Source organism: Taudactylus pleione, unplaced genomic scaffold, assembly GCF_031769625.1.
Source record: "Taudactylus pleione unplaced genomic scaffold, aTauple2 ptg000487l, whole genome shotgun sequence".
Lineage (NCBI taxonomy): Eukaryota > Metazoa > Chordata > Amphibia > Anura > Myobatrachidae > Taudactylus > Taudactylus pleione.
In genome coordinates, this window is record NW_028284889.1 from 1,805,168 (window position 1) to 1,828,923 (window position 23,756).

General features: G+C 43.7%; 1 protein-coding gene across 1 annotated transcript in view; it reads left to right on the top strand.

Annotated features, from left to right (window-relative positions):
- The window catches only part of REPS2 (RALBP1 associated Eps domain containing 2), a 222,393-nt gene that overhangs the window by 25,912 nt on the left and 172,725 nt on the right, over window positions 1–23,756 (top strand). Inside the window, exon 4 of the mRNA XM_088449558.1 lies at window positions 9,870–9,966. Coding sequence (XP_088305684.1) covers window positions 9,870–9,966 — 97 coding nt within the window. The remainder of the gene's footprint in view (window positions 1–9,869; window positions 9,967–23,756) is intronic.

A 23,756-nucleotide genomic window follows, 5' to 3' on the forward strand; every position in this document is an offset into this window, starting at 1 on the left:
GTTCAAGTGACTCCACTGTGTACTGTCTTCTTTTCCAAAGAGATTTACCAAAGTACTTGTACTGCAGTTCTCATGGCCTCTCCCAGGGAACAAGGCATCATGGTATAGCCTTACCTGGATGACATTCTGGTAGCAGGAAGGTCAGTGAAGACTGCGAAGACAAGAACAGTCTTAAGTCATAAGCTACCTACGGGCAACATGGTTGGATTGTCAATGTCAAGATAAGTCTTGTAATGCAACAACTACAATTCTTGAGGGTACAAATAAACACCATAAAAGATAGAGGGTCTGATTCAGAGATGGACGGAATTGCAGAGCCGCACACAAGCAACTTTGCAATTGATTCCATCTTAATGCGAATGCAGAAGGAGGTGTCAGACACCTCCTTGCTGCATTTCTGAGCACAATCGCAACCATTGTGACCGGCTGCTCCTTTGGTCAGGCTGTGGGTGCTGAGGCATTCCTCAGCCTGACCGGGTGCTGGTCACCTCAGAGGCCCGGAATCTGTGTCCGCTGACGCTGGCGTTGTCCCTACCGGAAACCAAGGGCGGGCGACACATCTTAAGAAACAAATGCATTTTCCAATTCTAAGCTGACGGCGCATGTGTCTGGATCTGAAAATATGGTGTGTGCATGACCTGCATAATGCGTCCGAGGTAGCAAGTAGTTGCATCTGTGTCGGATCTCAAGGGAACAGAGACTAATGTCAATTAGGGCTTTCTGGGCAGCGAGTATTACAATGCATGGAGTGGCTGTCTCTGATGAGAGTGTCATGGCTACGTAACCCAAGTTCCATGATTGATTTACATGTTCAGACGCAGTTGTTTCAGACAGATCTTTTGCACCCAGCAAGTCTTGGTACTAATGATGATGACTGAAGCAAGGTTGCAAAACAAAAAGATGGGTGGTGCAACCGGGACACATGACATCAAGCAAATATGCACATACAGTAGACGGAGACTACGTACGTAGGAAGGAACACAGGAAATGTCTGTCTGTCGGCCGCGCTGGGCATACACTGCCCAATGCGGCCGACAGTTACCGGGTAAATATCGCATCTGACGGGCATGCTGGACAATCCAGCACGCCCGACCGAGCAATATTTAACCCTCGGTTGCCCCCCCCACGCTACAATTATCGCGGCGATCCCCCGATATCGGGCGGATCGTCCCGATAATTGCAGCGTGTATGGCCAGCATAAGGGATGATTTGTTTGAATGTTTATTATGGTTAGAATTAGCTACACATTACTCTTTCAGTACTCTTGTAGAGCCTGCTGAAGGGAAGAATTACTGTTTATGTGGAATATGTGATAAAAAGCTGTCAGATAATTATATTGGACCTATGTGTATGAACTGTTTCCCAATCCCTCTGAACAAATTAAAGATATTGTTATATGGCTGTTGGCTACAATTCAAAATAAGTTTTTAACTAAAGAAGAATGGACTTAAAAGACGTACAGCTTGGTCCTCAATGTGCCAATGAGTCCCTGGTGTCTATTGTGGACTTTGTCTCATTATTAAATTGAGAAGATAGAAGGTAATTTAATACAGATGTAGTTAATGTGTTACTGAAACAAATTAACAAAACCATGTGTATAGCTCAGAGGTTCCCAAACGTTTTTGAATCACGGCGCCCTAGTGTATCAGCAATGTTTTCACGGCACCCCTAAGCCAAATGTTTGTTATTGAGAAATTCAGAATTTTTTTTAGTGAAGTAGTAAAGTGAAGTAAATTGTGCTGACCTGTCATCCTTAGGGTCAGTTATGTGGTGAGGACAGGGATGTGCTGACCTGTCATCCTTATGGTCAGTTATGTGGTGAGGACAGGGATGTGCTGATCTGTCACCCTTAGGGTCAGTTATGTGGTCAGGGATGTGCTGACCTGTCATCCTTAGGGTCAGTTATGTGGTGGTGGACAGTTTTGTGCTTTTGTTTCTCCACATATTTACATTACATTGACCATAAATAATTTGTTTTGGTGCTGGACCACCAACCTGAGGCACCCCTGCAAGTGTCCCAAGGCACCCCAGGGTGCCGCGGCGCACAGTTTGGGAACCACTGATCTAGCTGATACTTTTCAAGATCCACTTTACGGGGATGAACAAAGGAAAATTTGAGTGTTTATTAAACACCAAGTGGTTAACTATACAGTATCATTAATAAAGAATGGAATCATATGGACAAAAGGCAATTTAATCCTTTTCAGGATAAGGAAGCTTATAATGGAGTTCAGTGCCTAAAATGAATGAAGTACTGCCTAGTATGCATACACAAACAGCTATTCCGTTAGAGGATGGAAGCGCATTAATATATTATATTGGCAGAAAAATGGGAAGCTGCATTTTAAATGAGAAGCTATTGGCCAGAGAAGCAGAATTACAGGTCTAATTTTAAGCTACCTTTTCATCCTTTCAAGAATGATGAGAGTAAATAAAAATCAAAGTCCGCAAAATGACTATCATTTACAACAGACTCCAAGGAGTCCTGTGGGTGGCAGGATCTATAAGTATTCAGACAGATGGATGCTCCCCTCCCAGCAGCAATGGTTCTACTAGGAACATATTGAATTGTAGCCCATAGCCCAATTTTTTTTTTTAAATCTTATATTTTTTTTATTGATTTTAGGAAACATACCCAAACAAAATATACATTTAGCTAATAATATCATATCAGCAGGCATGAAATATACAACTCAAAATATTGGTCCTATGAGATAATACAGATAGAAATAGTGTAAATCAGGGTATATATTAGAAACATAGATCATAGCCATCTCAATTTGTGCGGATGATACACCGTGAACCCATAGACGCCGTCTGAGCCCACACGGCATAGAAGTTATCGAGGATAAGTTATCTAAACAGACATACTGTCTAAACATTATATAATCCATTCTAAATATCCCATCAGACCAATAAGCAGAAAGACAGAAACCCTTCCATGCCTGCCAACACACATAAATTATACAAATATATATAATACCTATCCCGCCAGAAAAACCCAAAACAAACCACCCTTAAACCCCCCACCCTGTATGACCTAACCCCAATCTAGGTATACCTGGATCCCCTAAACCCTTAACCCGTTACTAACTAACCTAATCTGTCTATCTAAATATCTAACCCCCCCTCCCCCCCTACTGAAAATAATAAAACAGGGGCAAAAAACTAGATGGCCCTGAGCCAGTGGAGGCCGACCCCAGCCCACAAGGCCTGAGCAAAAATTCAATCAAAAACAGATCCGCCCCCCCTTGACATAAAGATAGGATCAGAAATATGAAAATCACTTGTATATCAGGATTAAACCCTATCACCTCCCAGCCTAAATACGAACAAAATAATATTTAAATATATATATTAATACAAACATATATAAATTGTACAGGATACATAATAATTGGCAGGGGAATTGGACTTAAGTAACTAAACAGTAGTCATGCCCCGGCTCCCAGATATCTAAAGAGGAATGAAATTCCTCATCTTATTGAAGCAAAATATGGTACTTTTGTGGCATGAAAAATATAAACACTTATAGAATCAGGATATATATTTGAATATCGGTGCGGAAAATAAAAAAATTAAATAGATACGGCATCAAAAATAAAACAGGTACATTTAGACTAAGGATTACTAATCCGGCCAAGCCTCAGGTTCTGGCAAAATATTAAAAGCAAGAGGAGCTTTGGACCAGCCCACCCAAACATATGCAAAAGAGTACATATAATGCTGATATGTTGGAATCAGAATCTTCAGCATAGCATATATGGCAAAAAGATGGGCTTCCTGGAGAGGCATCACAGGTACAGAGGGCCCATAAACTGCAAACCCAACGGTCTGGGATTTCGTTGCAGTCTCGATGGAGGATATATCCATATATTGAGCCGGAGAAGCCGCATACGATTCAGAATGTTCAGGAATCGGAAAAGAGTCAAACTTGGAAGAAAATGCAACCACTGAGGAGGATAGCTCCAGCTGGTTGTTTGCTTACAAAGTGGGGTCGCCATATTCAGAGAACGAAGGAGAAATTGGAGAAACAGTGAAGTACCGATCACTGTCAGCAAATGGTATCTGAGACATCCCGCTCCGCAGCTTGATGGTGTTCAGGCAGCCATTCACAGAGGCATTGCTTTTCCCCACGTCATGATCACAGGCCACCTTTCCGGCTGTCCGAGAGACAATGTGCGGGAAATCATAATGTGAAAGAAATAACTCAGAATGTAGCTTCATCACCTGTGCTACAAGCCTCTCCTCTGATCTGGTAATTGCTGTAATGAGAAGTTCCATGATAGGATGTGAGGGCATAACCGCTTCAGCAGCTGAATGTAAAAAACAATAATCTATTATAACAGGGATTGCGTTGTGAGTAAGCTGCAATGCCGGGACTTTCAGCCTGTAGGCCGTTAATAATTCAGGACAGTACTTCCAGATGGTGTCCGAGTCCAGAAACCACGGTTTCAAAAAAGTCACCAGCAAACTTTACACAACGAGAGGATGATCATCCGCCTCCCCAGCAACCCAGATCACTGACCAGCAAAAATATACTCCCATCAGAGGAAGCAGGAGCAGCAGGGAACACTGAGGCCAATCACAAGATGGCGGCCGGGCCCGTGAATCGCGGATCCACAGGAGCCTTCAGAGACCTCTGAGTGACCAGAGCAGGGTGCTCCACCTTCCTACCTGTCCAGGACACCGATCGGGATAAGATTAAACTCAACACCTAAGCCAGGAGCTGCAGCAGTCGCCGGAGAAAAATCCAAGATGGCGCCCGCGGTGATGAGACGCTGCAGAGGGCGACAAACTTCACCCACAACACAGCCACCAGAGGGAACAGATCGTCCAAAGGGCTCCAGGAGCATGGAGAGGTAAGTAACCAACAATGCACCGAAGTAGGAGTCCGGTCAGAGGGTACAGGATACTAATGCCGGATATTTAGGCCCAGGAGCTGCAAAGTCAGCCTCCTTCTCCTAGCTCGTTCAGGCCACGCCCCCCCATAGCCCAATTTTTAACATGAAAATGAACATTCACATTTTTTGTAATGTTTTTTTACTGTCCTGTAGTGTCCTCAGGTGGGATTTCATCAAAGTATTCCCTCTGTGCACAGGACAGAACTGTAAATGCAATAGAGAAAGGATACTTTCTCATTTAAAAAGAGGATAGATATCTGCACATTCCTTTTGTACCTCAAATCCTCAGTCTCTCAGATTTGGGCATTGGGACCCCCCTGTGTTTGTTCAAGTGACTCCACTGTGTATTGTCTTCTTTTCCAAAGAGATTTACCAAAGTACTTGTACAGCAGTTCTCATGGCCTCTCCCAGGGAACAAGGCATCATGGTATAGCCTTACCTGGATGACATTCTGGTAGCAGGAAGGTCAGTGAAGACTGCGAAGACAAGAACAGTCTAAGTCATAAGCTTCCTACGGGCAACATGGATGGATTGTCAATGTCAAGATAAGTCTTGTAATGCAACAACTACAATTCTTGAGGGTACAAATAAACACCATAAAAGATAGAGGGTCTGATTCAGAGATGGACGGAATTGCAGAGCCGCACACAAGCAACTTTGCAATTGATTCCATCTTAATGTGAATGCAGAAGGAGGTGTCAGACACCTCCTTGCTGCATTTCTGAGCACAATCGCAACCATTGTGACCGGCTGCTCCTTTGGTCAGGCTGTGGGTGCTGAGGCATTCCTCAGCCTGACCGGGTGCTGGTCACCTCAGAGGCCCGGAATCTGTGTCCGCCGACGCTGGCGTTGTCCCTCCCGGAAACCAAGGGCGACGCATCATTTTCCAATTCTAAGCTGACGGCGCATGTGTCTGGATCTGAAAATATGGTGTGTGCATGACCTGATGTAATTTCAGACGTTGCTGTATCCAACTCAGTGTCATGTCCAGAGTGTCTTCAAAATCTCTCTTGTCAACTTCAGCAGAAGATGCCAATAGGGAAGTATCCCTCGGAGAAGGTGGAAAATGGGAGCTCTTCAGGTGGAATTAGTCAGTCCGATCCCCATCTACATAGTATACACAGTGTTATACTATCTTCTCTTTCTCGGTTCTCTAATACTGTATATAAGGATTTGCGAAGGTATAAAGAGGAGAAAAGGTCAAGAATCTGTCCCTGGCAGTTACTGAAGGAAACAATTGTGAGTGCCATACTGGTGGTTTATTTGGCAACATTTGCGTCATCTACAGTTTTACACACTTGGGGGTAAATTTACTAAGAATCGAGATTGGTTGAGATGCCAATTTTGGGTGATTTAAGGGTTGATTTTCATCTCGCAAATTAACTAAAGGTAAAGTCGGGTGAGATAGAGAGAGATTTCTCTCTTCTCATCCGTAAAACTCGGGGGAGATAGCTAACACAACTTACCATCGGGCAAATCGGAAGTACTTTTCACCTAAAATATATATCTCTCAAATTTACCAAGATACGGGATGACAAACTGGGGTGAGATGACAGCAAACTCTCTGCCCAAGTCACTTTTCAAACTCACCACCTCCTGAGCTGCGAGTTAGCCTGAAACATACACAAATCTTTGTGATTTGTGTATGTTTCTGCCTTTAGTTAGTTAAAAACTAATTAAATTATTTAAAAAAAATTACGTGAGGTCCCCCCCCAAAAGCCAAACCAGCCCCGGGCTTGTCAGCCTGTCCTGGTACCTAAAATTACGGGGAACAAAACGAGTAGGGTTCCACCGTAATTTAGGTACCAGAACCAGGTTTGCTGGGCCAGTCCTGGATTTAAATATAGGGGGAAAAAAATTGCGTAGGGGTCCCCTATATTTAAAACCAGCACCGTACCCAAAATGACCGGGGTGTAATGCCACAGCCCGGAGACCCTATTACCAGGTCTCCAGGGCCAAAGCATTATCACCCCAAGCCGGGGATCTCAGGGGAGGTGGGAACCCCCTAAAAAAGGGTCCGCCCTCTCCCGAAACCCCAGGCTTGGTCTGAAGCCCGGAGCTCTTCCCCGCACCCCTGGGCTGTGGGTACGGGGGTAATAAAGTGTTAAATTGAAAGAAACTATTGTATTTTACAGTGGAACTACAGGTGCCAGCATGCCTGCCCTTTGGCACTTGTGGAACTACAAGTGCCAGCAGGCGGCCAGCACCCGTACCCCCACTGAAAAATAAATAGTTAAATAAAAACAATACACACACACACCGTATTTAGTAGAAGTTTATTACACACATACCTCACTCATACATTCTTGCTGCCAGAAGTTTCTGTCCCCTTGTCCTTGTAGAATCCAATGGGAGTACCTGAAAAAAAGATCCTATACTCACTTCCATCCTTGCGCTGGTCTCCGTAGCATCCAGGGTGGTCTTTGAAAAACAAGAAAACAAATTACGCAAAGCCAGACGGACAAGTATGGGTATGTGTGTTGCCACACTTACCGATACTTTGCGAATGCCAGCTGACGAGACGTCACGGGAATTCCCACGTCCCGCTAGCCAATCAGAGGCCCACGTGGGTCCCAGCCAATGAGTGGCCGCTACATGCATCCCCGTACATGCTGAACCTGACGTGATTGTCGGGTTGACCAGCATGTACGGGCGATGATAGATGTAAAAAACGACCATCGCTGGTCGTTTTTGACATTTAAATGCCTGATTTGCGGCCGATTACTGAGCGGTTGCACGATTGCGATGTTGTAATCATGCAATCGCTCAGTAAGGTTGCATAGTGGAAACGCACCGTTACATGTTTTTGTTATCAGAACATTCTATTGTTAATTAAACATACATCTCATAAATTGATTTTCTCTGATAAAGTTTTTGCTTAGTTCACTATTCTTATTTGTTCAGAGTTTATTCTGATGGGATTTTTAATTTAAAAAAATTATATAGTTGTGTTTTTTTATCCATGTATGTACTAGTATACTGCTAAATCTTGAGAAAGGTTGTTATTAGTTTCATTTAAATACATATGCCTCAGTGTTGCATTTTTTCTTCATGTGTCAGGTAATGGAGAGACATTTATGCTACTTCCATGTTGTATATATTATACATATGTATTTGGATTATATTTCTTATGAAGTACATTACTTCTATCATATATACCCAACATTACAGATTTTGAGGGTATGCTTGGAGGTTCTGCTTGTGTGTATGAGAGTGTAGGTTGGTAAATTTGGGTGTGGTCTGGAAAGATTCAGGCATTGTTTAGATCATGGACGCGCTGGCATATTTTAACCTGGTGGGGGGGGAGCAAGCACACAGTATTGGCCCTTGTGCAGTGGCCCAGCTTTCAAAAGTGGTTTAGAGTACATAGGCTTTCTCTGCCAGTTACAATAAAATAATCCCTTTCCCCTACAATTTCACGATAAGGCTCGGATTAGTTCGGATTTTCCCGCTAAATTCAGATTTTATTCCCGCCAAAATTTCAGGTCTCAGACAGAGGCAAAACGTCATCTTTCATGGACTTTCCATGAAAGATGATGTTTGTCCGTGAAAGATAACTTTTTGCCTCTTTCTGAGACTCGAAATTTGGTGGGAAAAATCGGAATTTGGAGGGAAATCTGAACTAATCAGAGCCTGCACATCTCTAAATAAATTACTACTAAGAAAAGTGCTTCAGTTCCATAAAAACAAATGGATGAAACATATGAAAATAATAAAAAAAGAATTAAAGAAAAAAAAAAGCTTTATTCGAACAATACATGTTTTATTATTATTCCTATCCAGAGATGTAGTGCTAATAGTCGTAGAGACACAGATTGGTGGTGGTAGTAGTAGGTACACATGACAACTGGGGGTGGTGGAAGTGTTGGTAGGGGGCACAAATTACAGCTTAGTATAAATTGTAGTGACACAAATGAGTACAGTGGAGTATAACTTCAGTCAGTACCGGCAAATCTCCTGATTACGATGACAGACTACAGTACATGAGCATGATGCAAGCAGCTGTGTAGTGGAAGCTGTCACTAAACCTCCCAGGATCTCTCTGCAGCTTCACTCTACTGTAATGCGCTTCTCGGCCCCAGTGGAGTGAGGGGCGAGCAGTCCCACTCCTGTTTTTCCCCACACCATGTCCCGGATCACCATTCTGAGCATACAAAATAGTGTCAGTCTTCAAGTCCCCATCCCCTGATAAAGTAGGCTCCCATGGAAGACTTTGTCAGGGATGACTTGTGGGAGTGTCATGAGAGTTTTGTTGAGCATGTATCTTAAATTTCGTGTATCAATACTAATGATGATTGATGCAAATGGCGTAAAGTCAATGAGCGGCACCGGTTTCCGCTTGCAGACGCACAAGCCCCCAGTTTATCAGATACATGCGTTAGCGTACTGTAGTACATCTGCCTGCAACTACAGCCGCTGCGCATTCGATTCAGAATCCGCTCCATAGGTAGTAGATCTTGTCCACCTGCACCGCTGTCATTGGGCACAGGAAAGAAAGTGACACAAAGTGGTCTGGCCCAGGGGCACATGCCTCCCTACCACCCGGTCCAGTCTGTCCCTGGTTTAGATGGATTGAGTTCTGAAAGTTTTTACAACTTTTTTACTTGAAATGTTTGGAAATATATCTTCTAGCAATATTACTACTCGTTCATTCATGTCAGACTGACATGGTATGTAACAGAAACTAATTTTTGTTTTCTAATTCTACTTCCCCAGGACATCAATTTTTATTTTTACATTAAATTATTTTTTAGTTAAATTATAAAATGTTTTTGGCTCTTATGCACTTAAAGTAATCTCATAGTTTGATTTACTAATTCATATGAACTCTCTTCATGCTTTAAAGTGTACTTCTTGTGCTTCTCAATAAATACATGCCATATACATACATGACATATACAGAAAATATTTAGTTTGATCTTTTTTAGAATTTTTCGTAATACTTAAATTTTTTTTTTTTTAAAGTTAGATACGAAGACCACATCACCTCACAAATCTTCTCTATCCTCTCCACACTATGGATATGGAAAGTTACAAAGCAGTCCTGAGCACCACAGTGGAGGTGAGATAACTTGAAGTATTGTTTTTTTCCTGTATACATGATATGGAAAAGCAATTGCACTAAGAATGTGTTGATTTCATTCACCACATATATTAATAATATTGCATATTTTGGATAGGGATTATAATCCCGGGATCTCTGACATTTTCTGAGTTCTGAAATACATTAAATCCCAGGTATTATGAGATTCAGTAGGTCAGACTTAAGTCAGTTACTCACTAATGAGTGACTGTCTCTGTCTGACCCATTCTTAGTTGACTCCTCAGCCCTGTATCCCTTCGCTCCCTGATGATACTGCAGTCTGGGCCAGGTGTGATTACAGGTGAGGGAGAGAAAGAAAATATTCCTTATTTTGGACAACACCACTTTAATAAAACACATACACTTATTAATACATATTCACATACTCTAAGTAGGGTGGACCTGGTCATCTTCAGGTCATAAGTGACAGGGAAATTCCAAAAAACCTTCAGTGAAAGACAAGTTTGAATCTACAGAGCAATCATTCTGGAAACAGACTGATTTGTGCTGTATACAAAATTGTGTATCTAATGTGTGTCTGGAAAACGTTTAACCTACAAAATTAAAATGACACAATGCTAGCTTTCAGGTCACTAGAAAAATTCTGAAATGCCTGCAGTAGAGCGAAGATTCAAGTATACAGAACATTAATTCTGGAAAATATTTATCCCACGCAGAATGATGAAATGTGGAACACTGCCTTTAGATCACAATTGATAGGAGAAGTCTGAGAGGCTCAGTGAAGCCTAGATTCCAGTCTATGGAGATTTTAGCTCTGGAAACAGACTGATTTGCTTCACTTTGTAGCTAAACAAGTGAAGTCATGTGACATCAACATGCAATGAGTTGGGTTATTCTGAGACCCTATGCAAACACATGATTATAAATTGTCCAAGTTGAACCAGCATGCCAAGCATGGGTTAGCAAATGAGCCATTTTAACACCACAGAATGCCACTGACACCGGCATCATCATCTGGAGAGGAGAGGACACAGCAAAGAATGATGAAGATCCAGTCGACTACTCAGTCTCAAAGACTCATCTCATAATTTGGCACACTGTTAGCTTTTAGGTCTAAACATTGTTTACAAGGAAGCATTGGTATCACATATACAAGTACAATTAATTAATTATATTAAGCATCCAGGGAAGTACAGCCTTTTTAACTGTACTACTAACAGTATTGTTCTACAAATTCTCAGTCAAATTGAAAGCATATGATTTTTGAGAGGAACTGTAATTTTTTTACAAATTTGAATATATGAGAAGGGCACAATGAGCCACTAGAAGGACTCAGGATGTATGTGGTGTATAGTGGTATAAACAGGCTCTTGTGCTGAATTAGCATGACTTCCCATAGTAAGCCCTGGACAATCAAGTGAAGAATTTAGGTTATTTACCCAAGTCCATGAGATCCCTATTGTAGGCCACTATTGAATTAAGAGAAGCCATAATGCTACATTGCTAGTGGCCTGACCTGTCCAAGATATTGCTCAGATTTGCCATACATGGATCTCAAAATATATGGCAACTAGATTAAACCCAATTCTCCCTAACTTGATTAAAAATAACCAACTAGGTTTCATTAAAGAATCTCCCCATGTTTATTTTATCCCTTGACACAGAAGGTGTTTGATCACCTCATTTGGTCCTACATGACGAAAGTGCTAATAATATATGATTTAAGTGATGTTAGCCCTTGCCATATCATTTGTTAGAGTATTTCACATATGTTTTAAATCCAATCCAATTTCATTCCACAGCCAGGCTAAACAGTGGTACCCAGTTTTCTTAAATTACTACGGAATCCTTAACATAAGTGATAAGCAAGGTCCAAACTGCTTACTGCCCCTCTATATATGATGCTTCTCAGCACCAGCCCAGACACCTGTATTCTGGCTTTTCATAAAAATTTTGATTGATATAGCATTTTGCCAATTATAAATGAAAAAACGATAATTTTTACCTTCTGAATGGCAAGATAAATAAAGATCATATCTCTTCTTTCATACACAGTCAGTAGGTGCACACTGGGAAAACTTTGTGGTAAAACTATAACGTAAACTGGTTTGGTTTAACAGAATACAGACATGACTGTTACAGATTTAGCCACATACATCTAGCCTCATTGCGCGTTAAACAGCCCTTCTAGTCACGCCATGCCATGGCGTGACTTGGTAGTGCCGAGCGTCTTTTCGTGTTGCCCTGTGTTACTTTTTCCCCTAAAATGCATCTTATTTACAAAGTGATGCAAATAGTATGCGCAAGCAGCTCCTGCTGCTTAAAATGATATGCGGCTGCCTATATTCTGCACGCGAAATGCTAACACTGTAACACTTTGCGAATAAGACACATTTTAAGGGAAAAAGTCTCACAAAAAAGAGGCTTGGCGCTACAGAGTCGTATGGCGGTCATGCCTTATGTGTAATGCGACTTATAGCACACGGAGGATAGATGTACATGGACACTCTGTATACACGAACAGCTATTACTTCACTATATCTACTTCTAGAACATTCCCCTTAACTACAGAGTATAGTACTATTTACAGAATAACATACCAACACATTTCGTAACAGCGTCTCCTGCTGTCCCTTCAGTGTAATCAGTCACATACTATTAAGTCTGTCTGTTTTAATATCCCAAAAAAGCATTTGTCAAGATAATGGTAATTCCTAAAAATATCTATTCTTGTATTTCTCCCCACTTTTTTTTTTTTTTTTTTTAGCGGCACAGGGAGCAATATCTAAATTTCATTTATTTTTAGAATTCCTCCCCCCTCCCGGCCCTATGAAATCAAAATCTCATCTGTAAAAAAAAAAAAAAAAAGACGTTTCTTTCCAAAAATAAAGACCTTTTACATTACATGTATATTGTAGTAAGTATTTTATGGCATGCCCCTTACACCAAAAAGTATGGGTAGACATTGCACACATTACTCCATACAATGGCTAATATGGGTCCCTCTGATTTTTGTCACCAGATATCAGACCCATTCTCTAGATATATATTGATGAAATGGGGTGTCACAAACAGACTATACTCAATGTATTAATTTGCCCACTGATTTCTCTCAAAAGTATTATTCTCATGTAAAATACAAAGTCTCATAAGCCTGTTGATTAGGCTTATCTCATACAAAAACTACATTCCCTAGGTCTTCAATGTTCATTTCTCTGTATCCACCACCTACCGGCATCTTTTATCGGTTGGAGTAATACAAGACTCAGCCCTAGGTCTTCTTCTCTGTCTATACCACCTCTCTTGGAAAAATAATAAGCTTCTTTGGATTTCAGTATCACCTCTATTCAGATAATACACAAAGTTACACTTCCTCTCCGAAACTTTCACACTCTGTATTGGGAATCGGTATATAATGCCGGCGGCTGAAATACCGATGCCAGAAGCCTGAACACTCTACATCCTGACTAGGGCTGCTAAGTACCCTAACCCTCCCCTCCCCCCCCAAATCCTCCCTTAGTGGTGTCTAACCCTAACCTCCCCCCCGGTGGTGCCTAACCCTAACCCCCCCATCCAGCACCCTAAACCAAACCCTCCTTGGGGGGTGCCAAACCCTAACCCCCCTTTCCCCTAGCCTAACCATCCCCGTGGGGTGCTTAACCCTAATCTCCCCCGGGGGTCCCTAAACCTACACCCCCCCCGCGGCTAACAGTTAGCATATCCCACTTATTTTTATTCAGTATAGCAGCTGTCGGAATCTCAGCATCGGGCTAAAGATAGGCTATCTTTAGTCCCAAGTCGGGCTTCCTGCGTCGGGATTCTGGGGGCGGTTAACTACATCCCCTGTATTGCCCTGTGTTACTGCCTGTCTTTCTGCCACTTTATCTTGAATGTCCTCTCACCACCTCAAACTTAATAAAAAGAGCACTGCCCCCACCAGTCAACAGAAGTTATGTACCTGACATCTCTGTTGACAACACATGAATCCCACCCCACAAGCTCACTGTCTAGGTGTGATCTTTGGATCAGAATTGTCCTTTGCTCCCAACATTCAATCTATTTCCAAATTCTGTTGCATTCATCAAATATATCCAATATAAGCACATATGTCAGAAAACACTGCAGAAATGTTAATTCATGCACTCATTATTTCCCGTATTGACTATTGCTGTAGCCCCCTTACTGGTCTTCCCCATAGCATAGTTTCACCCTCACTTCTGTACATTGAATAGAGTGGCTACTGTATGATGCTTTAAATCACAAAGGGGTTCATTTACGAAGCAATGGGTTGTAAAACCAGACGCTTCTGATTGTATTTATAAGGGCAATGCTTTTACTAACAGTGGGCCTGATTCAGCAAGGATCGCTATTGCAATCGCACACGTAGTTGTGCTGCGAAAGTATGCTAATAATTGCAATCGCAAAGCACTGTCACTGACAACATGTAGAAGCCCACTTCCCCTCTCGCACATACGTAATACCTTGCAATCCAGCCAAAACATCTGTAACATCGAAGTACATCGGAGCCACTCGCACACTTAAGGCATGTCTGACCCTACCACTAAATTGCTAACTTTCCTGCACGCAGCGAGAGCTCATGCTGCATATGTCATCGCAGTGGATAATTTATGCATGCCCCTGCAACAGCGTTCAGACACACTGGCACACCTGCGTTTCTCCAACCCATCACCACCCACAAACGGTGCTTCCTGTCAATCACAGATTGCGATGGGTCTGCGTAGTCACTGCGATTGCAGTCCCGATTGCAGTGGCTAGTTCAAGCATAGAAATATAGAATTTGACGGCAGATAAGAACCACTTGGCCCATCTAGTCTGCCCGCATGTGTAGTACCCAACAATCGGCTGCCTGCGTATATTAGCAGTTGCGATCCTTGCTGAATCAGGCCAAGTGTCTTGCTAGTTAAAGCATTGTCATTTTAAATATCTGGCATAAACACAATCTGAAGTTCTGAGTTCTACAACCCGACACTGCCGCTCTGTCCTTTCTTACTTTGTTTGCTGATGTATACGTTGACCAAAGGAATTGGCTGACATTTATACATCTGTATAGAAAAATGCCTAAACCATGTCGAAAGTCTAGATAAACTTGTTCCCAAAATATACTTGGTCCTGAATTCCTTACAGAGAATTAACCCAAGCATCTGTCCATTCAGCTGGAGAGAAAAATAATCAGCCAGTTTGCTCTCTCGCATATTTTAGTCTTACCCAAATATGTATTTTACTTAGAAAGAGATAAGAAAACCTTGTTCTAAATTGTGTTTAAGACACGAGAACCTCTTACTTAATGGCGATTTCTTTTGTTCAAATACCACCAAATAATGGATCAGCAAAGAATTACTCTGTCTGTACTTTACATTTGGACAAGTAAACTTTGGTGTACTTGTCTACCCTCCCGATCCGTCCGGAAGCCTCCTGAAAATCGGTTGCCACTCCCGCCCCCCCCCCCGGAAAGGCAGGCAAGTCTCCCGGTACCCGGTGACAGTATAAACCGCGGAAGCGGGGGGGTGTCGTGACGCGATTTGCGCTGAATCGTGTCATTGTGGCCCCGCCCCCTGCTTCACAATGCCATTAATAGCGGCATTGTGAAGAGGGGGCGGGGCCATGGTGATGCAATCGCGCTGTCACGTCCCATGCTCCGCCCCAATGACGCGTCATTGCCGGGTCATGCTCCCTGTTGCAGCGACACTCCCTCCCGTTGTGGAAGCCCGACAGCTCCCTCCCGGAAGGAGGGAGCTAATAGTTGGCAATTGTGGTATAAATGGAAATCCTCCAGCTTTGTTTCATATTTTTATTTCTTGATTTCTACCTTTCCAATACTCTTAAATGGGAAAATCATCCTTGCAAGACCAATCTTTACCCCTTTAATCGAGGTATTAATGCCTGGATCATTGTACCTTTCTGTCTTAACCTTGTCCATTGTTCTATGTGTCATACAGTAACTCCATAACTGCCAAGCAGTGACAGAGTACCTACCCCATTGTCACAAGCCGCCGCGCTGCCAATACTTTGCGGGGTGAACGCCGGACAAGCGTTCGCTGAAGTCTCCTTTTTTCCTCCTGTTAGGATCAGTGGTTAGCAGCGTATTGTTGCAGTTCCAGTCTTGGTTGCTGCTGAGCCTCTGCAGTAATTACTGCCTGTTTGTGTGCACTATCAGGTGCACACTGATTGTTTCTCCTGTCTGAATACAGCCCAGGTGCTCCATAATTTGTCATTAGGGAAACTTGCTCTGGTTGGGCCCTGTTCCTGTTATATTCCAATCAGCCCTTCAACTCCTTGCCGGTGATAGAGTTTCTCGTACTTCCGGTTGTTCCAGTCTCCTGTTTCCAGTCGAGTTCCAGAGCCAGTCTACTGTGTTTATCTACTGCCGTTTGGCCCATCCAGGCGGCGCAGTCTGCATTCCACCTGCTCGTGCTGCTTGTGTCATCTAGGCGGCACGGAGCGCCAGTCTGTCCCCAGCGCCAGTGTCAATCCGGCGACATTGGCCGCAATTCAGCGGTCCAAGTGCGCAATCCAGCGCACTGTCGCCAGTGTTATCCTGGCGGCACTGGTAGCTACTCAGCATCCTCCTGCCAAGTCGTTCTGCCCTCAAGGCAACAACCAGCCCAGAGGCTGCTACCGTCCCAAAGGCCGCATCACAACTCATAGGCCCACAGGCCTCAACCAGTCCAGAGGCTGCTACCGGCCCAAAGGCCGCATCACTACTTTCAGGCCCTCAGGCCTCAACCAGCCCAGAGGCTGCAACAGGCCCCAGAGGCCACATCACAATTATACGGCTGCATCTTGCCGAGATACTCCAGCCCTCAAGGCTGTGCAGGACTTTTCCCCACTAGTGGCTCTGAGCTCTTAACACCCATACACTAAAAGGGTTGCCAATGTGCACTGCTACCTGTGTCATTTATCCAATATTTTATCTCTTTCTTACCTCCTTCTATGTTAGATGCTCTATTTATTCCTCTTATTATTTTTTCATGTCCTTACCCTCCAATTTATCTGATTACCTGCTCCTGCTTAATTAAAATACTCCCTCTTGCTTTTGGTATCCGGACTTAAGATAGACAGTAAAAAGGTCAACAATGTCTAGATAGACACCAGACGTTAGACAGGCAATAGGTCGACAGGAACAAAATTTCGACACAGTAAAGGGCGACACAAAAGAATGTCGACAGGTACAAATGGATGACATTGTCAAAAGGTCGACACACAGATGGTCTACATATTTTATTAAATTTTTTTGTTAGCGTTAGGCCCTTACTGGAGGGTTAGGAGTGTTAGGCACTAGGAGGAAGGGTTAGAGCTAGGCATTTACTGGAGGGTTAGACACTAGAGGGGACGGTTAGGGTCAGACACCTACCCCGACGGTTAGGCTCCAGGAGGAAGGGTTAGGGTTAGGCACCAAGGGGATAGTTAGGGTGAAGATTATGGTTAAAAAAAATAAATAAATAAACATGTGTAGACTATTTTTGTGTTAATCTTTTGACCTTGTCGACCTTTACCTCCCTGAATATTTTAAGCATCACATCCAGCGGATCCATACAACTAGATTCAAACTCCCATCTGGCAATGTTCACCATTTTAGTTATAGAGAGTTGAATAAAACTGAGAAGGAGGCATACTGCACATAGGGCATAAAGGGCCTGATTCATTATGGATCACTATTGCGAACGCAGCTGCGATTACGCACACAGTTCTGCTGCGAAAGTATGCTAATGTCTGCAACTGCTCAGCCAGCATAGAGACGCCCATTACCGCTATCTCACATCCGTAAGACCTCGCAGTCCTGCGCATACATCAGTAACATCGAGTAACATCAGACCCTCGGCGCACACAGTCAGTACTCTGCGAATGGCGTTGCAGTGTCTAATTTATGCACATCCAGGAAACGGCGTCAAACGGACAGTCACGCCTGCGTTTCTCCGACCACTCCCCCATCACCACCCCCAAACGCTGGCGTCCCATTACTCCACCTGCGATGGCTTTGTATCTGCGTACCTGATTGCAGTGCGATTGCAATGCTATCATGCGTAGGCTCACTGCAGTGCATACGCATGACAGTGTGCACCATCGATGGATCTGCGTACGCGGTTGCGATTACGATCCGTAATGAATCAGGCCCTTAATGCACATATCTGTCTATGTGTATATTGTGTACATTTAAAAATGGGAAGTTACATTTTTTCTCCTTTGGAATATCTTGCATAGCCGTGACATTCTCAGTGCAAGTGGTTCTTAGAGGAGTCCTATCTTCCAAACGTTTTCATGCTTGCGCCCATATAATCTGTAAGGAAACACATGTATGTGATGACATATAAAAGTAAACACAAGTATGCATACTGTATATAGAAAGACCCTTTCCGGCGCTATTCAATTCGCATTGAATTGAATTCCGCCTATTGATCCTTAGTATAAGTAGGAAAACGATTGAATTTGATGGAGTTATCTCTTCTTCAATATCAATAACTGCTATCTGTAGACTGAAGACAGCAGACTCGTACACATAACAAATAATTTTTATAATTATAGTGTCATTGGCCCATTCAACCCATAATTGCATTATTACATGGAAGTATTTATACAATTTCCTCTAGTAATTAGAAGTTACAAGGTTATCTCATTCTGGCTGCTTTTATCATGTCAGTTAGTTTATTTGTGTACATCCATTACTTTTATTATTGCAACACACTAAAATTAGTACCATATTGATTTTCAAGGGAACTGACTTGAGTTATCTTTCTCCTGTAGTCACAGTATAACTTTTTACACATAAATGACTCTGGAAGTAAGACAAATTAGTGCATATATATATATATATATATATATATATATATATATATATATACTACTATACAGTGCTATTTTTAGAGAAAAATAGGTTCAGGAACCCTTGAGGAGGGGTGGGGGAGGTGCAGAGGTGGTTTGGGGCATAAATTGGTGCTTACCCGAAAAAAAGTTTGGGCTATGAGGCTGGGTGTTATTATAACATGTCACTCTATCATATAAGTATAAATAACTACAAATGCAGAAATATAGGAAACAAAACTGCTGTAAATTCACACGCACGCCCACAGAGAAAAACAGAATCCATACTAGATATATGTGGAAAGTCACATCAAGCCGCAACAATACATATAGAAGGAAAGCAGGATTCATATTAATATTGAAAAAGCCAGATCCACATAAAATACATTGAAAAAGCCAGATCCACATAAAATACTTTGAAAAAGCCAGATCCACATAATAAAAAACATTGAAAAAGCCAGTTCCACATACAATAGTTATTGTGGTGATACAAGTACTACCATAACACTTGTGGAGTTCACATGGGGTAGCCTGGCGAAAACTGGCACATTTTACTGCCATCAAGGTTTTCGCCAGAGATAGCAGCATTAGAAGGAAATAAAAATATAAAACAGAAGATTATGCTTAACTGCCATGCTCAGGTTTCTTCACGTCGCTTCTGATCATCAGCCAGCAGGACTCCTCGCCTTTTTGCAGAAGAGGAGGAGAATGGCAAGGTATGAGGAAGGAAGAAGTGGAAGGTGAATATGGTGTCGGGAGGAGGAAATGTGCTTTGTGAAGGGTACAGGGGAAAGGTAGGTGGTGGGGACACATGGGAAAGGTGGGTGCAGTATATGGGACACCAGTAATGTCTGGATAAGGGAGGGCTGCAAATGAAGGGTCACAGGACAGGGAAGACTAGACCTGGAGGATTCAGGGCAGGGAGGGCTAGATCAAGGGGGTATGCATGGCAGGGAGGGCTAGACTTAGAGGAAGTGCAGAACAGGGTGGGCTGGACCTATTGGGAGCACAGGGATGGCTAAACATGGTGTAGAGTGGCACAGGGCAAGGAATGCTAGATCTTAATTGGGGGGCACATGGCAGGGAAGGCTAGACCTGGAAGGGTATAGGGTAGGGAATGCTGGACTAGGGGGGCACATGGCAGGGAGCACTGGACTGGGGAGGCGCAGGGCAGGGAAGACTGGACCTGGCGGGGGCACAGGGCGGGAAGGCTGTACCTGTGGGGCACATGGCAGAGAATGCTGGACTACAGGGGACACAGGGCATGGAAGGCTGGACTGGGGGCCACAGGGCAGGAAAGGCTAGACTAGGAGACACTGGGCAGGGAACACTGGGGCTAGGGGGGGCAAATTGAAAGAGTATGAATATAATGTGGAAAGGGGAATTGACGCAAACAGTTTGCAGCCGGCACAATATTCAAAATGCAGAGGCCGTCTCTTTATGACTGGCACTGTATGACTGCCGGTCTGCAACTGCAACCAGCTCGCAGTTGGCGCCAATCCACATCACTGCCAGTGCCACCCAAATGCCAATGCTGATAGGCGGGTACCGGAACGCCGTTCCTGATTACATAATTTTTCAAAAGAGCTTCAGGAATGGCGTTCTGTACTATTCCGTCTGAAAAATAGCCCTGCTACTATGACTGATGATTCTCCTACACTATCAGAATAGTCATTCATATTTTCCTGTATATTTGACTACATGTTTGTGCGACTCTAACTTTTGGTCATAATGACATTTATATTTTACAACCATTACAAGAGTGTTTGAAGCTGTATATTGGCTAACGTTCCTGTAATACTCCTGCAAACACATTATACAATTATGGGGCCGAACGTACACATTTCGGCTGATCTGCCAGATAATTATAATTTACTGTAAATTATATGAATATTTTAAGGCACTGATGAGCTCTGTGATAATGAAACGGTTGTAAGCCAAGGTGTCTTCTAAAGCTCGGTACACCTGTGTACCCGACCGACGGCAGATGCAACGGAACAACATATCGTGCAGTCCGTACACACCACACGATCTGGTGAACAACCACACGATATGTCGTTCCCCTGCTGCATCCAAATGCATGGGGTCGTCAGTCACATCTTCAGATTGAGCAGCGTGTACGGTCGATTTGAAGATGCGACGGACGACCCCGCGGGAGCAAGCATAGTACGTACACATTTGACGAACTCAACAATTTGTCGTTTGCCATTTGTCTCCTCCAAACCCTCCTCTATATTTTTCTTTATTGATTTGACGCCATTATTTTTTTTAACATAATGTATTTAGAATAATGTAGCATGGAGTAGTAGTAATAGGGACATAAGATTATAGATAGCTGGGTGGGGGTAGTAGAAGGCACATATGATAGCTGGGTAGGGGTAGTAGTAGGGACACAACAGTTTGGTTGGGCTGGTAGTAGATGTCAACTGTAAGGAAATTTCAGTAATAGGGACAGCTGGGAATGGGGTGGTATCTGGATGAGGTAGTAGTAGGGACACATGATAGGTGGGTGGGGCTAGTAGTAGTGGGCACACATGACAAGTGGGTTGGGGTGACACATGATGCCTGCAGGAGGGGAAGTATCAGCAGAAGGGACACACCACAGCTTTGGGGGTAGTAGTAGGGGCCCATGATCGCTTGGTGGGGATAAAAGTAGGGTGACATATGACAGCTGTGTTGTAGTAGTATGGACACACGGGATGACTGGAAGGATACTGACAGCATACCTGTAGCTCACCTGGGTGTCAGGACACACTGGGAGCCGAAGCAACTGGGAGCTGGACTTTTGAACTCCGCAGGTATAGTGGGCCTGATTCAGAGCCGCTCGCTATTTGCGAGCGCATGCTCTGAATCAGGGCGGGGTTTTTTTTTTTTACCTGTCCGCTCGCTAAGCTGCGGGTGCCCACCCACAGCTAGTGCGAGCGGGCAGGAGATGGTCGCGATTATCACGACCATCGGCATTGCAAGGAGACCCTAAGATAGTGTCTCAGCACTCGCAATGCCAAGTGGACTTCCAGCTCCAATAGAGCTGGAAGTCCTCTACTGACATCACAAGTGATGTCAGTAGAGACGCCCACAAACGGCGGGCGTTCCATCGGGAATGCCTCTGTTTGTTCAGCCTCCCCCCCTACCCGCCTACAAAACGGGGCGAGCTGTCGATCAACATCGACAGCCACCCCATTTTGCTGCGAGCTCCGGAGCGAGTGAAGGTCTCACTCACTACGGGGCAAGCGCACGTGTTGCATACGCTGCACGTGCGTTGCATACGCTGCACGTGCGCACTGGGCCACCATCGACCCGCTTGCGAGCGGGTCTGAATCAGGCCCAGTGTCCCCTTGGTACACCCAGCTTAATGAGAGCAACTACAACATTATTGGGAACCAAGATTAACTTTTTTCAATGCCAACATATAAATTGGGCCAGCAGGGGAAGAAACAGTGTTTATTAAAATGTGTAAGGCACTGTCAAAGGATGGGTAGAATGCTAGCAAACGGGAGACTGGCAGCACTTGGAAGCCCGCTTCATAGTGTCCATTGAGATAATACAGAATAGATGGAGACCCAGTGATTTAGGAGCCAGCACAGCTAACATAGAACAAACAGGGAGAGGGGAGGGCATTGTAGAGTTGTCATTGTACAACCTGGGAAAGCATAGGTCCATGGATCGTTCCAGGACAGGAAGAAGAGTCCCCAAGAATCGACCCTTGGCGTTCCACTGACATCTTTGTCAGGGTCTGTTATTGACCTCTGAGTTTACTTATTGTTTTACAGGCAAGAAGAAGGAAAATGAAGAACATCTTTTTCAGTCATATTATTCTAAATTGGGTGGTATTAATAATTTTCTAAATATAAGTGGATATTCATTGCACTTTTTTGCTGGTTGTGTCCATTTTTGACATCTATGGAGAGATTATGACGGCTTCCATTAATGCAGTATTTCTTTCATTTAATAATCAGGACAACTAACAGTTCATGTGTTCCATTCCAGACCACCTTGCAGCACAAGCGTATTAATGCTGGCCATACACTGTCAGATAAAGTGTCTGTCAGGACAGACAGACATTTTATCTGACAAGCTGAACACCAGCAGATATAGAGGCCATACACTGTGAGCTATATCACAGTGCATGGTAACAGGATATCGGCTTTCTTCCTCTGGTGAGGAAACATTTCCCCATTCCTTTCTTGTGAAGGAAATGTCGGGCATACAGTACACTGCCAGATGCGGCCAACCAATGATCCGATCAGTCGGGCATGTTAAAACATTTCTCCTGACTGACAGTCCAATCATCACTGATCAGTTATGGCCATACACTATGCATTATGCAATTATCGGCCAAAGCTGCAGATTATCAGCGGATTGGGCTGATAATTGCAAAAGGTACAGTATGTTTGGCCTAACTGTCACATTTTAAAAGATCCACAGATGGTCTCAGGGCTGGTGCAAGGTTGCTTGGCACCCTAGGTAAAAACTTCAACCTGTCACGTTTGTGATGGGGAGATCTCCTACTGAGGAGCTGGAAGTCAAGGTTCCGGGTTGGGAAATAAACCGGAGGCGTGGAGCCTGGATATACGTCCTCCTCATCCACAAGTACCGGATGTGGGCAAGACCTGACCAAAAGCGTGGAGTCTACCCTGCCGGGAGGTGTTCACCAGTGACCCCTCCAATTGGGATTTGGGTTTTAGCTCTGCCTAGCAGGCATGTCGTGGCCCTTTGGTCAGGTATCTGGTACAAGTCAGAATAGAGGAACACAATCACAGGTGAGACACAGTGGATTAGTACTAATAGAACTAAGCTGCGTTTAGAGTGCGCTTGGTGCAGATCCTGAGGTAACGCTGGCACGGGAAACAAATAACACGAGACAGTACTTGATGATGGTACTGAGTACACACTTTGCGGCTTTAGAGGCAGCACTGTCGCAGAGGAATGGTATCACGAGATGGTACTAGATGAGGGTACAGAGTGCACACACTGCGGCTTTAGACGCAGCA